Here is a 14,139-nt window from a genome sequence, read left to right as displayed (position 1 = left end):
CCTGCTTACCATACTACTTATAACACGCACCAGCTTCCAAAAACCAAACTACAGAGCATTTCAACATATGTAAAGACATTAACATGTCTCGTTCAACAGATCCGGGACACTTCTTCCAGAGCGATGCCTCCGAATCGACAAGGGCTCGGAGAGCTGCTAAGTCTGGCAACAAAAACGGAGACCCTATTATTCTTCAGTCAAAGATTTTAAAGGCAATAGCTGATCCGTTTTCGACGAACTCTGTGTATATTGCAGAGAGTGCGGGCTGCGTTCGTAAAGTCAACATAGAAGTAGGTAGGATTCAAATATTCCATCATCGAATTACAGTTGATCCAATGCTGCATCTAGAATCGAAACACTAAGTCTGTTTACCGGGGACCAACGACACCAGTGACATCGGTTGCTATTGGCGGTGCCGGGGGAAATACGGTGTTTGCAGGATCATGGGATAAGGATATATGGAGTTGGGACCGGGAGACTAGGGTAATCGGTCGACGATACAAAGGTCACTCTGATTTTGTTAAGACGATATTGTGTACCAGGATTGGGGGAAAGGATGTAAGCTTCACTGTCCCCGATAAACTGGCCAGCGTTGACAATAATAGTGCCTCATATCAGGAGGTGCAGACGCCAAGATCATCGTTTGGGATACGTCGACAGGCGAGCGGTTGCATACTCTTCGAGATAAGAGTGACAATATGATGGCTCTGCAGGACCTTGCCGTTGACATCGAGGAGTCGTCTGATTCTGAAGTAGTCCTTGTCTCTGCCAGTAGTGACCCTCATATTCGACGATGGAGGATAAGCTTGTCCTCCGCATCTCAAATATTCGATTCTTCTGACACAATAACATCCGAGTCCACCTCGTCCAAGAATACTATCCTAGAGCATGAAACAAGCGTTTACAAGGTTCTATTTTCGGGCAGCGAGGAGGACTCGGATCTCTGGACTGCTAGTGCGGATGGAAGTGCCAAATGTCTCTCCAGGTCCCGCAAATGGGGTGTCGAAGAAACCTACGTTCATGGCGATTATGTGCGCGCCGTTGTTGTAACCTCTAATTGGGCGGTCACCGCAGGACGAGACGAAGACGTGAAGGTTTGGGACCGAGCAACCGGGAAGCTTTGGCACACCTACGATGGCCACTACGAAGAGGTTACTGAATTGGTACTTTTGGACGAGAAGCGTGTGTTAAGTTTCAGTATTGATGGAACGATTCGATGTTGGCCGCTGGACAAGGTATCACTAGAAGCTGCACGCAAAGAAAAGGAAGATCAACTCGAAGGAAAAGTCAAGGAGGACCCAATTCCAACTACTAGCAAAAGTTTGCTTACCGAGGATGAGGAAGCTGAGCTGGCCGAGCTGATGGGTTCAGATGAAGAATGATGCTGCCTGCGAAATATCCCAGATGCGTATACTGCACCTCGCCTTCGATTGAAAGAACATGGCTTGTCCTCACTCAGACACAATTTGGAACAACACGCCCCCAAATTGCAGTGCAGTTACGTTGAAATCTTTGCCATTAGCGAAATCGCGTCTTCCTCACCATGTTCATGCACACACCGAGCACACTACGATCTCCGATCCCTTTGACGGATTGTATTGCAAATAGTAGCACGTGGTGCAATCGTTCGTCGAACCAATCTGAATTATGGAAGTGGCCAAAAGACATTGGGTGTGGTAAGGCGCTCTCAAGTACCAACCTAGGTGAGCAAAATTTGGTTGGCCAGCTTTAAGGGGTCAGCTACGTTTCAGATCTGATTTTGGGTTCCAACGTTATCGTCGAGGTAGAAGCTACTGCTGAACTCCAGATGCAGTTGAGCTTGCTGTTTGCTTCTTAACTCGGATTGTCCCCTCTACTCATGTCTAGCCCTACACCCTTCCTGCGTTGCCATACTAATTTCATGTCATCTTCTGCTGCTAGCCGCTTTCCCTTGGCAAACACCCCTTTTCTGACAATCATTAAAATGACCCGATTTCCGGGTCCAGCGAAATTCGACAAGCGGAATCTGTGCTAGAGGTACAGTCGGTCCCAAAATACGAACGACCAATCCGGCTTGGTGCTCAGTTGGCCACAAATAATGCCATTGTTCGTTTACAGTTTCAATCCTCTCAACTTAAACAATTTAAACATCAATCATGTTACTATTCGTAATCATCAATACTTATGTCCTGAGTGACAGTGCCGTAAGCTCCAATAATGCACAGACATCCAGCTGGATGGCATTCACTGCGGGATAAATCTGGGGAAGGGGTTGGGACAGTCGCACACAGGTCTTGGGTGCATTTACCCAATCGGACTCGATCAAGTGGCGGAGAATTCTCTCCAATGAGATGTGCATGGAGGTGGGACCAGACTAAGTGACTAGTCAAGTTGACCCGAGATCTGATGATTTAAGTATTCTGCACGATGATGGGATTATTCGAGCTGAATTCCGAACAATCGACATCTTTGCACCTCCATGTCGTGGTCGGCCACGAGATGATAACGGTATCATGAAATCCGTACGGATTCAGCACTTCCAAGGCTCATCGAAGGCTTGAGATTGTCCTCGGAACCAGCCATCCATTTGAGCCACAAGAGCTACCTAGGTATCAGAAAAGGGCAAGAAGGACAAACTTCGCCAAAGTGCCACCGGATGAGCCACTATGAGAGATGGACTGCACGCTAACACAGTAGACATCGTAGATTTATTTGGTCCAGCATGGAGTCTCCGTCAACACTCCACTACCGTACTATATTAAACTTCGCAAAGCCGTATTTCAATTGGATCAAACGAGCAAGAGCAAGCCCCCGGTGGATTGTACCCGTCACCGTCTATCTACCGACCGAGACGCAAAACCGCATGTCCATGGGGAAGCAACATGCAGGTCTTACGCATCACCGAGAGAGCTGGGCTTTTGAAACTCCGAGTAGGACATATGTCTGGAAATTAATATGCCAAACGGAGAGCCTGTGCGACATGTGAGAACTGAAAAGTTCGTTGATCCAGTCTACGTCCTTAGACTGCTTAGACTGCGAACTGGTGGCTTGAGCTGGAGTCCCGAAAAAACAAAGTGTCACACAACTTACTTTCGATCTTGGTCTCGCCCAAATCGACTAGCAGCTGCAGTCTTTCTCACGAATATCTGCACTTTAACGCGCTATCATTCCTAGCTTTCTCTTCCATCGCGTCCCACGATCAGGGTCTTCCTACTTGGGCGTGGTGCTTTCTTCCGACGAGATGGCGCGGTGCGCTGTATGGCAGAAGATCCTCTAAATCCTTCACCCCTTATTTCAACATTATTTTGCGTCTGACATCTATTCAATTGCTTCAGTTGGGCCTCATTCTTGGTCAGTTTTCTGTATTTTGTTGTCTTTCAAACGGGGCATCCTCACCCTTAGCGACATCACCGACACTTGCAGGACCGGGTCCTTCTCAGGACATTTCGGAACCTGCCTGTCCTCGTGGCAGGTGTAAAGATACTGGAATATGGGTGTTATGGAAAGATTGAACCTTGATGAACAGGAAGGGGGAGGGAAGCTCGTGGCTTTGGAAGGCGACATCGATACGATAGCAACTCAGTTGCGGCTGCTACCGCCGTCACAAAAAATCCTAGTCTTACCGTCTTTCGTCGACTCGCTCCCTCCTCGATCAGCCCAGTATCCGTTTGATGCTCGTGCGTTTATTCGCGATGTCTACTTAGCCTTTGCGGAGCGAACCGACACAGCACAGTCCTTTCTTAAATACTCGAGCCCCAGCCAGCCGCGAGTAGTGTTCATGAATGGTGGCAGCGTCTGTGCGCGATCTTCTTGTATCTTAAAGATATCCGAGAATATCACAAACGGCGATGTCTATGAAGCGGAGCTGGTTTTCAACGAGATCGCGCAACATGGTGTTGCCAACATATTGGCCCAAGACGCAACCGACGATGAACTAGAGACTTTGAAGGTCAATGGCGCCGAAGACCATGGGGAAGAACTAGAGCTCGGCGAAACAGATTCGAGAAGATCTCTTGAGGTTGGACGACCTGAGAATCTGACGCTGAAACCGAAAACCACGACCGATGAGTTGGAAAGAGAGGCCGTCGCTATACAAAGCAAAATTGACAGCTTTCAAGAGGTGTATCATACCCCGCAACAACACAGCAGCGATCCTGCCATACCGGGGACAGCTAACGATATTCCTGAACTACAACCAAATTCTTCGGAGCAACCAAGTCATCAATATTCGTCACTCACAAAGACCAATGGCTTGCTTGTTGGTACAAACCAGGCTGATAAAGCTGGGGAGATGGGCTCGACTACTCGAGACAGCCTGTGCTTCTTAGACTCACGGTCGCATCACGGCCGTCGACACTCCTTCGCTGAAACCAGAAAGAGTTACTTTTTTGAAGACAACTTAGAAGATGGTGATTTTGACGAAGATGACGGTCTTTTCTCGCTGTCTCCGACACCAGGGGTCATTTTCGGCGAGGCAGAGCTTGTAGATATGCATACCGGCTCTACCGAGAAAGAACTGAGAAGAGTCAAATCGGCAGATACAATTTATACCAGCATTTCAAGCTGGCCAAAAATGACGCAAAGCATTCCTGCTTTTCTCAGACATACTACCTCGGCTTTTCTGTTAGGAAGACCTGTATCCTCTGTGGGCTTCGGCGCCCAATCGTTCCAAACGCTCCCTAAGAGGACTTTTACGCGAGCGTCTCAGACAACAATCAAACGATCACCACCTCCAACAAGGACTCCAAGTACTATTTATGAGAACGATGGTCAAGCTACTGGTCCAACTTTAGTGGACCGCGGTACAGCCACAGCGGACGATATCATAGATGAGGATCAATATGATGAGGACGAATACGAAGAATACATTCCAATTTTTCCTTTGGTGGAAGATCTCGTGATCCAGTTTACAGACTCATCTCGTAACCCAGTTTTGGACTCAGTTATCCGGTCTTATCGAGACGGAAGCTACCCTCTGCCACCCCCCTCCACTGAAACAATATCCAGCCGTTCGTCGAGCCTGCCACTCCAGGAAAATCTAGCCCGAGCCGAGGATACTTGTGGAAGCAGTGGTGGCAAAAATCCAGGCCATTCTTCTCCTGTTCCGTCTCCGGTGCAATCTGAAGTTGACGATCCTGGATACGAATCTCGGCATTCGTACGACCCTTATAGCTCAGATAATCGTCCGCTTTCAGGTATGGATGTGAAGTTGGCTCCACCAGGAAGACTAGCTCGTGCTGATAGTGGTGTTCAAATGCCAGATCCTCCATCACCGAAGTTTTCAATTACAACTCCTCCGAATGAGCCCATCGACAAGTTCATTGAGCTCTCTACAGTAGACTCGACTGGCACTATTTTTCTTCAGGATTCCCTAAGAAGATTATTCAGTATACATCTCCCAGCCGGTGACCCAGGTTACCGTCAACATAACTTCACGGTGTCTCCCGAAGCAGATCGACTGTGGAAACCCGTATTTAAAAACGACGAGACATCAAGTGTGAACAGCGAAAGCAACACCGTTGACCAGATCATATGCCTTGGGTGCGAGACTGGGGTTCGAAAGGAGTTCTTCAACCAGATTTCGGGTCACATTGAAAGACTTGGAATGAAGAAAGACGGCGTAAGCAGAAGCGCAAAACTGGATATCACGTAGGTGATGCCTCGCTAACATTGGAACATCTTGTTGACCTTCACTACAGATATTTGATTGCAAATATGATGCAGACCTACTGTGCCCTACCGTTGACCGTCCAAAGCACGTTTAATCCACTGAGCGATCCTACCATTCTGGCAACTTTACTCGTTCCCCAGATTGAGGCTTATCTTGCATGCAATGCAACCACGCGCCTGTTGATCCTTCACTATCCTATCAGCCATCTACCAACGATTTTTGCGCTTCGTCAGCTTCTTGGGGTAGAAACTCTAAAGATCGCTGGAATTCTCAACACTCTCGCATCAGATCCACCATCCAGCGTAACGAGTCCGCGGACGCCTTTGTCGAAATACAATTCTAATTCATATTTGGGCGAGCCCACATCCCCTCTTCGCCAAAAGGCTTCGCAAGCTGGGTCCCTCCGCAGCACTAACCGCAAGGATTCTTTTGTAGGCGGCTCACCTACCCCTGGTGGTCTTCACCGCTACGCTTCCGAGCGAAAGCTCTCGTCGACTGCCATCTCCTTTTCTAAAGCCAATCACTTGCTTCCAAGCACCGCAACAGATACTGAAATTACAACATTCCTTTCTGGTATCTGGAAATGTTTGATTGACAAATCTTCCTTCTATGCGCCGGAGCCCAGCCCGGAACCAATGATAGTCGAGCGACTCCTCAGCAGCTCATCACCGCCCATGTCTCTGGTGTATAAAGCCAGGGACGCTCCTACATCGCGTGCAGGTACTCCAACTCGTCAACAGCCAACCGCTGAACGAGCACCTGCGCGCGAACGCGAACACAATTATCTTCCTTCCTCATTCCGCTCCCCAACCATTTCATCCACCACCTCTTCAGCGGTTGCTTGCGAAGGCAAGAACTACCGTCTAACAGGATCCACGAAAGTCGGCACCTATGCTGCCTCAATAACAAACACAAAGACTAATGGAAGCGAGAAAAAGAGGAGAGCTGCTGATGGAAGCTGGGAAAATTTCTACATTGGCGACGAGGATAGTGATGATGATGAATACGATAAGATGACTCTAGGACGACAACACGCTAAGATCGTGCCGGAAATCAGAAAGAGTGGTCATGCTACAGCGTCGGGTCCGAAGAGGAATAAGCAGAAGGCTCTGAAGTGGCTAGGACTCGCTTAATACCCGCCGGGTTGTAAAGCTGCCAAAGGAGGCTACAGTGTGGTGTGATTTTAATTTATACTTGAAACAGCGTGATGTTGAAGATGATTAACGGTGTAACATGAGGCGCTTGGGAAATGTTTAGTGCTTCTGTTGTTTTGATTGTCGAGTTGGTTCTATGACTGTATTGCGTTTACACTTGCGTTTCTAGAATTTGTTCGTCAGCTCATGTAGTTTTTTTAATGTGTAGATGAATAACGTAGTTCCGAAAAATATCATTCTTTTGATTGAATTTGAATAAGCTTTGTGACTCGAAACAAAACTGTTACCAGATTTGTCCAGAGCTTGCTGGAATTGGACACTTGCTCTAGACAAGAGTTACTGTAACCATGAATAGCCTAGCTATCTTCAAAAGAACTCTCTACTCAACAACGAGCCAACATTTGTTGATAGTTAAGAAACACGGGTTGCAAAAATCTGGTCCTTAATTTAGCATCGACTAGGTATTGAATCAAGTATTCAAATCCAAAGCTCTCTTTGCAGAATCTACAACCCTTTCAATCAAAGTCACCAAAGAGGTTTATCGTAAAATCAGGAGTAACGCAGCCCATCTCAGCAAGCTGTATTGACATCTATAAGCAAATTTTATTCAAATTGATTATAGCACGTATTCAGAATACAATCGAATTCAGAACAATATCAATCCACGGTGACTGAAAGCAAAGGAACGTTATAACGCTGGATAGGCAAAGATCAAGGCAGCAACAACGTGTCCCGTCTTGCAATGCTCAAAGAGGTTATCTTACTGAAGTTGTGGTGTAAAGGCTACAACGTTGCGTATGGAAATGGTCAAAGACTTGTACCCGGACCTTCTAGCATGCCTTTAAGCCCTGCTAAACAGGAGGTAAGATTTTATAGAGTAAGGAATGATCATAGCACTGCTTTAGGATTCCTATATTTATTTTCTCTGAAATATACATGCCTGGTTCTGACTGAGCTATTATAGGTGGTCCACACCTCCCGACGGATACAAACTTGAGTATTGGAAGATCACATGTCAAAAGCAATTTGTAGTGTATAATAAACCCCATTCTTCCATAAAAACAAGTGTGAAGATATACCAGGTAGCAGAAAAACTCATCAAGACGACCAGGTAAAAAGAGAAACATAAACACAATTCCCAGCCCCAAATCCCGCATACACGCCAAAGGCAACCAACCATCGGATGAATCCCTCCCTCGCTCATCCGCCATTACTATTCTAATTCCTCCCGCGTGCGTGCCCAGCGGCCATGTATGTGTTACTAGAGAGGAGGAGGTGGGAATGCAGATTGGCCAATCCAAGTGATGATCGTTCTAATGCGCAGAGAGAAAGAAACCCGTGGTAAACCATTATCTCGTAGCAGATATATGAAAGCTTTAACAACACCCACCAGCCGAACCCGACTGCACTCCTTGACCCTGACCAACCTGCACTGTTGGCTTGTTGTTCGCTGTGGTTGTCCCCATCCTCTCCTTGATCTGACGGGCCATTGTCAAGAAAGCCTGCTCAACATTGCTCGCGTTCTTTGCGGAAGTCTCGAGGAATGGAATGCCCAATGAATCAGCGAATTCCTGCAGGTAGGCACCGGTTAGTCATATATTCAAACGTCAAAAACTGACGGGACGAGCTTGTGATACAAGGCGCTAATCTGGGGGAAATGGCGACAAACCTTTGCGACTGTGTATTCAACAACCTTCTTGTCCGACATATCGGACTTATTTCCTACCAACAGCTTGTTGACACCTTCTGTGGCATATCGATCAATCTCTTGCAGCCACTGCTTGACATTGTTGAAAGAATCCATATCCGTGACATCGTAAACGACACAGATACCGTGGGCGCCTCGGTAGTAGGAGGATGTAATGGTACGGAAACGTTCCTGTCCCGCGGTATCCCACTATCACCATATATCAGAATTCAGTCCTCTGAGTTGGATCATGGGTTGGTCTTACAATCTGTAGCTTGACGGTCTTTCCGTCCAACTCGATCGTTCTGATTTTCTGCAAAATGTCAGCCACTGCTTCTGCTCCTGCTTAAACAAGGACGTTGCCTACGAAATCTACACCGATCGTTGAGATGTAGCTCTCAGTATATGTGTCATCTGCGAATCGTAGAAGCAAGCAAGACTTTCCAACTCCAGAGTCTCCGATAAGGAGGAGCTTGAACAAGTAGTCGTATCTAGAATGTATGTGAGCGAAGGTTCGGCATCGACGGAGAAGTCGCAGAGCCGCGATCTAACAGCCTGAGGTCGGTAATTTCCAAGGGGGTTTAACTCTATTGAAGCAAGTCGGTTAGCAAGGTGGTTTGACAGAGTATATATGAGCAGTTTGCGAGTTGGTCGAGGCGGCGAAGATGAACTGGGGGAGATGTTGAGCACTTACTACTCAGGATTCATGGTGGCGGTTGATGGAGTGTATGTAGGAGGGGAGAAGTCGGTTCTGCGAAGTGTTTATGCGGACAGCGATGCTTGTTGTTGAGATTGCTTGGGGATGCTATTGCGACGTTCAGGCGGCCTTTGAGGTTAAAGAAGTCCAAGGCTGCTCCCACGTGATTCGGCTATGCGTGTTTCATGGGGTGGTTGCTATTCACTTTGGCCCCAAGATTATTCACGTAGGATTTAAACAGGTATTAGACACATATCATGAAGGAAGATTCCAATCCTGTCAGCTATCTCCATTTGTATTATATTGTTTGGTGAGTTCACAATATAAAAGACATTCTTCGTGAGCAAAGTACCTAAGTATGGAGTACTACGTGGGATGTTCGTTTGTAGTAACTTTGTACCGGCGGATGCAAGGGTCTCAGAGAAAGTCACAAGATTCTGTGAAGGTGACGTACATAGGTAGGCTTGGTTTATGGTCATCTACAGCTTTGAATCTATTGTGGTAAATGATTCGAATGGCGATACAATAATCGGTACAGCAATCAAGATGATTCTACTGTAACTTAAGCCAACCATCATCAGTAGTGACTGGCATATTTCCTTGAGTTGTGTCTTTGACTGAATCCCGCTTTATCTGTCTGCTCCACATGCATGTGGAGCTAGTCAATCGGCCATTACCAGAAAACTCCCCCACACCTAGCACTTCAAACCGCATTCTCAGCATCAAACGGCGTATACTTCCCAGCATCTTGATGTCTTTTCTAGCTTCGCGGCTATACTCAGGCTGATGTCGGCGCCTTCAAGCCTTTTACGAAAAGCTCGAAATACCACTCCGAAGCTACCGACCCGGGTAGCACGACCAGCTCCAAAGTTCCTCGCTTTATCCGCCCCAAGATGTTTTGCGACCGTCAATCCAGATCCCAGGTCAAATCCGGATACTTGGTTCACGGGGTCGATACCGAGAGGGAATATTGAACCACCACCAAATCAGCATGGTTCGGGCAAACCCCCAGATGAGCGAACGGTCAAGCTCGGAAAAAGTAAGCAATCCTCCTTGCTTGGTACTCTTGCGCCCTAGATTGTTTCAAAACTGACCGCATTTTGTAGCCCTGCGTATCCTCCAGACTCGACTCCCAACCCTTCTGCAATCTCCATTACCGCAGGAGATCCTTTCTCCGCAGATAACCCTCCACCTGTTCCCCTCCACACATCCACACCTACCAACGGTATCAGGACGAGTGGGCTATTCGGCAGCACTATGGACATCGCCACTGGCTTGGGGATGTGTACCTATCGTCGGAAATGTAAAGCTTGAAATATTATCCGAGCGGATGATAAAACATCGGTCCCAATCGCATTCATCGGTAGCCTCTACACGACCTGAGCAGTTGATCGTGAAATGGCGGACTATCGGCAAAACAAGAGGCAAAGGTACAGGTGCTTTTTACAAAGGCATTGGCGCAAAGGAAAACGTGGATAGAATTACGATGTGGTTGGGTGGTGGCAAGGGCGAGGATGACAGCAAAGAGTTTACCGGACTCTTCATATTCGAATTCGATGAAGAGGGAAGAATTGTCAGCCATACCATAGAGCACGTTGAAGAAGGTGGGAACTGGGAGAAAGGTGTCGGGGCAAGAGTTGTGGGGTTGACAGACTGGCTATTAGGCAGCCTAAGAAACGGCAATGGAAATCAGGGAGCGCCATGTCCAGCGTTCTGGGCGAAAGAGGATCCTCAAAATGGGCGTGGACGAAGAAGATAATGTATCAAAAGCTATAGATCTAACGAGCACGGGATGCGGCATGTGTGACTAATATGGAGTCCGGCAGATTGGGGATTGGAGTTGAGGCTTGTTGGGATATGTAAATATGTGTTTTGATATTGGGGATGGACTTGTACAAGAACGATGTTTTACACCACTCTTAGAATTTGATGAAGCAGAATAAACCACTCACTCAAACATACGGATTTCTAAAAAGAAGTTCCCATCTAGTATATCGTTGAAAAAGATAAATTGACCTAGAGCGATAGACGACATATTCTATATTTTCTCAGACTAGAAATATACGATATTCAGTCATTTACTTTGAGAGATTGAGAAAAGGATTGAATGATGGACGAAATACGACATTCAGTCAATTTCTTTGAGGAAACCAAAGAGAATGGATGGGCTTAGAAATAGCTAAATATCTTCGAGTAATAGGCAAAATATCGTGTATTTTCTCAGATCAATAGACGAAAGGTACGATAATACGTCAACTGAATCGAGGAACTGGAAATGAAGTGTCCCGCAAAAACCTCATTCCGAGCTCATATACTTGTCTCAAAGATATGGATATAAAAATGCCTTTTGAGGTTCGAGAAAGAAGAACATAAATGTGAAGTAGCATTTACGAGATCCAAAGACAGGAATTAGTAACACCTGAAAATACAAACGGAATCACCATAGTAACAAACCCGTGTAATTTATCTAGGGTTGCTAAAAACTAAACAAACAAAAATAATTACACAACCTAAATTAGCTACAAGTATTTTGCGTTACTACTTATTTCGGCTTAACTTCCAAGGTTGACACACTCCTTTACTCAGCAGTCTTAATTATCATCATACTCGAGTAATCGTGAGTACACTGCTCACCATCAAAAGAAGTTTCTTGGCCTTGTGAATTACATGTCAAATGCCACCAGGAATGTAAGTAGATCCACTTTATCATCTAGAGAGGTCGAACGTAACTGAGGTGCTCATCACTTCACAAATGAGCTACTTGTCAGTTTTTTTTATGTGGTTCACTAGTGTGTTATTATATTTAGATAGTATTTTATTCATTTTATATTACACTAATCGTACAAAGTATTCTGCCTCAAAAGTTAAATTTGTTAAAGTTTTCCTAGTAAATATATAATATTAAGTCTATTTTAAAGAGTAAATATAACTGGTTAGGAAGGTAGTGTTAGATAGTTATCTTCTAGCATCGATACAGTAGGAAGTGTCCTGTCAGTCTTGTAACACACTAGTGTAGGAATACGAACAACTTCGGACTCCTACTTTGTCTTTTGGGTAGCTTACATCTAAATAAAGCTCTCATCATTTCACAGTTCAAATATTTTTTTGGGTGTCCATATCTGATAAATTATATTTTGAGCTGATGAGTGTAAAAACAAACAATGAAAAACTAGTTTACAAGAAAGGTAATCTTACAACCACCACCTCCTTCCCCTGGACAGGCACTTGCTGTAGATACCTCGTTCTGATTTTGTGCCTCCCTCCCTAAAGCTGTCTCCTATAACCTGAGGACCTCACAGCTTCCACCCTCTCAACCAACAAGTTTCCTCCTAGGACTCTCCTCACTCTTCCCCTTCTCCAACTTCTTCTTCCTCCTCATCCAAAACAACACTCCTCCACAGACCAATCCCACCAACGCAATGCCCCCAACCACGCCCCCCACAACCCCTTTACTAGCCGGCTTTTTGCTTTCCCCGTCCACAGATTTCGCCGTAGAAGTGACTTTCCCAGATGTCTGGCTGCCACGAGCAGATGTGGAGTTTATGGGTGGTGGAGTGTAGCTGTAGAAGTGGCTGATGGTAGTGGGAGTGAAGGTGTTGTTTAGGGTTACGATGGCTGGGTGGGAGGTCGGGTAAGCGGAGATGTAGTTGCAATAAAGGGCGTTGAGGGAAGGGGTGCGGAGAGTTAGGGTTGCGCAATAGATGTAGATTCCTGATGTGCTGGGGTTCGTTAGTAGGATGATTTTATTTTCACTGGCCGTAGGGACGGTTGGCTTCAAAAAAGGGAAAGCTCACCATTTCAAGGTCGCAGGATCAGTAGAACAAGATCCTGTACAGGAGGTATTATATTCGAACTTTCCTCGATCGACACACGCTGTGGGTGCTGGCTCAGCAGGACATCCTCTTTCTCCATCACAACATAAGATTCCTCCTGGTTGTCTGCGCTCGGAGGGGATAGGGTCATGGTTTGTGTTGTTCGATGATTTTTGGGCCGTTGGTATCACTAATGGAAGAGAAGAGGTGGAAAATACACAGGTGCTTGAGAGTGAGCAGCCCCATGGTTGGTCTGAGATCAGTTAGTACACTGAAGATTGGGTTGAAAGAGAGGCTCGTACTTGATGAGCCGTTGATATAACCACATATGTTATTGTTGGCAGCAAGCAGGACTTTCTGAGCCTCGTTCCTAGCTCTCAGTTCTTCTACATTGGGTGCGGATGTAGTTTTGGGATGGGTTTCAAGATTCTGAGTTATGGTGCCTGTTTCCACCACATAATTTTGCTCCGCTGAGACTAAACCTTGTACTGAACTTAAGCATAGTAGATAGAAAAGAGTGCCCTTCTGAGATGACAACATTGCGAAAGCATGATGAAGGAGTAGAATCTTTTGACAGGACACATTTAGGGAAGGGTAAATTTACTTGAAGGTTCAATTCGGTGAAACATATAGAATTAATGTGAACATCACAAAAGCAACTCTGCTCTCTATTAGGTATTTGAGTATGGAAGCCGATTGTTCATATATGGCAGCAAGGGGTATCAAATCAATACTTCATATGATTCGGGTACCTGTTTCAGGAACCATTTGTGTAACCCAGGGAGAAAATTGATGAACTCGCAAATCGACCAACAAAGGTGACACTGGAAAAGGATAAATAGCGAGACGCGCACCTATGAGACGAGGAGAAGATGCATACAGATTCGGATAATGTTTGAAGGTATTGTGTGGCTGCAGGTGCTGAAAACTTGGCGCAGGATACAGAATTGCAATACAACAATGATGAGAAGGTATCATTGCGAGAAGCATTGGGAAACAAAGAAATGGTTGAATACCTACCTGGCTCTTGAGGGCTCTTTCAGTATTGATTCGAGTTGAAGAAAATTGAAAGGCTTCATGAGGTTGAGCAGGACTAGACCCGGCTGTTCAGACCTGGCAATTCAACCTGCAGTAGTCGT

General features: G+C 46.0%; 5 protein-coding genes across 5 annotated transcripts; 3 read left to right on the top strand and 2 right to left on the bottom strand.

Annotated features, from left to right (window-relative positions):
* Window positions 1-83: 83 nt before the first annotated feature.
* On the top strand, window positions 84-1,382 carry GLAREA_12248 (WD40 repeat-like protein; the record flags this gene model as incomplete). The annotated part of the gene is made up of 3 exons (XM_008083030.1): window positions 84-290; window positions 349-558; window positions 606-1,382. 3 exons carry the CDS (start codon window positions 84-86, stop codon window positions 1,380-1,382), a joined length of 1,194 nt encoding a protein of 397 aa, XP_008081221.1.
* Window positions 1,383-3,469: 2,087 nt separating this feature from the next.
* On the top strand, window positions 3,470-6,783 carry GLAREA_12247 (uncharacterized protein; the record flags this gene model as incomplete). Its single annotated transcript, XM_008083029.1, has 2 exons — window positions 3,470-5,628; window positions 5,679-6,783. 2 exons carry the CDS (start codon window positions 3,470-3,472, stop codon window positions 6,781-6,783), a joined length of 3,264 nt encoding a protein of 1,087 aa, XP_008081220.1.
* A 1,397-nt stretch (window positions 6,784-8,180) lies between these two features.
* On the bottom strand, window positions 8,181-9,199 carry GLAREA_12246 (P-loop containing nucleoside triphosphate hydrolase; the record flags this gene model as incomplete). Its single annotated transcript, XM_008083028.1, has 5 exons — window positions 8,181-8,375; window positions 8,474-8,701; window positions 8,757-8,804; window positions 8,859-8,982; window positions 9,189-9,199. The coding sequence occupies 5 exons, from the start codon at window positions 9,197-9,199 to the stop codon at window positions 8,181-8,183; spliced, it is 606 nt and encodes a 201-aa protein (XP_008081219.1).
* Window positions 9,200-9,974: 775 nt separating this feature from the next.
* Window positions 9,975-10,947, top strand: GLAREA_12245 (uncharacterized protein; the record flags this gene model as incomplete). The annotated part of the gene is made up of 2 exons (XM_008083027.1): window positions 9,975-10,227; window positions 10,295-10,947. 2 exons carry the CDS (start codon window positions 9,975-9,977, stop codon window positions 10,945-10,947), a joined length of 906 nt encoding a protein of 301 aa, XP_008081218.1.
* A 1,551-nt stretch (window positions 10,948-12,498) lies between these two features.
* On the bottom strand, window positions 12,499-13,540 carry GLAREA_12244 (uncharacterized protein; the record flags this gene model as incomplete). Its single annotated transcript, XM_008083026.1, has 3 exons — window positions 12,499-12,907; window positions 12,983-13,253; window positions 13,303-13,540. 3 exons carry the CDS (start codon window positions 13,538-13,540, stop codon window positions 12,499-12,501), a joined length of 918 nt encoding a protein of 305 aa, XP_008081217.1.
* Window positions 13,541-14,139: the final 599 nt, after the last annotated feature.

Source organism: Glarea lozoyensis, assembly GCF_000409485.1.
Source record: "Glarea lozoyensis ATCC 20868 chromosome Unknown GLAREA18, whole genome shotgun sequence".
Taxonomy (NCBI): domain Eukaryota; kingdom Fungi; phylum Ascomycota; class Leotiomycetes; order Helotiales; family Helotiaceae; genus Glarea; species Glarea lozoyensis.
The sequence above is the reverse complement of the archived record's forward strand: the minus strand, read 5'-3'. Positions and strand labels throughout refer to the sequence as shown.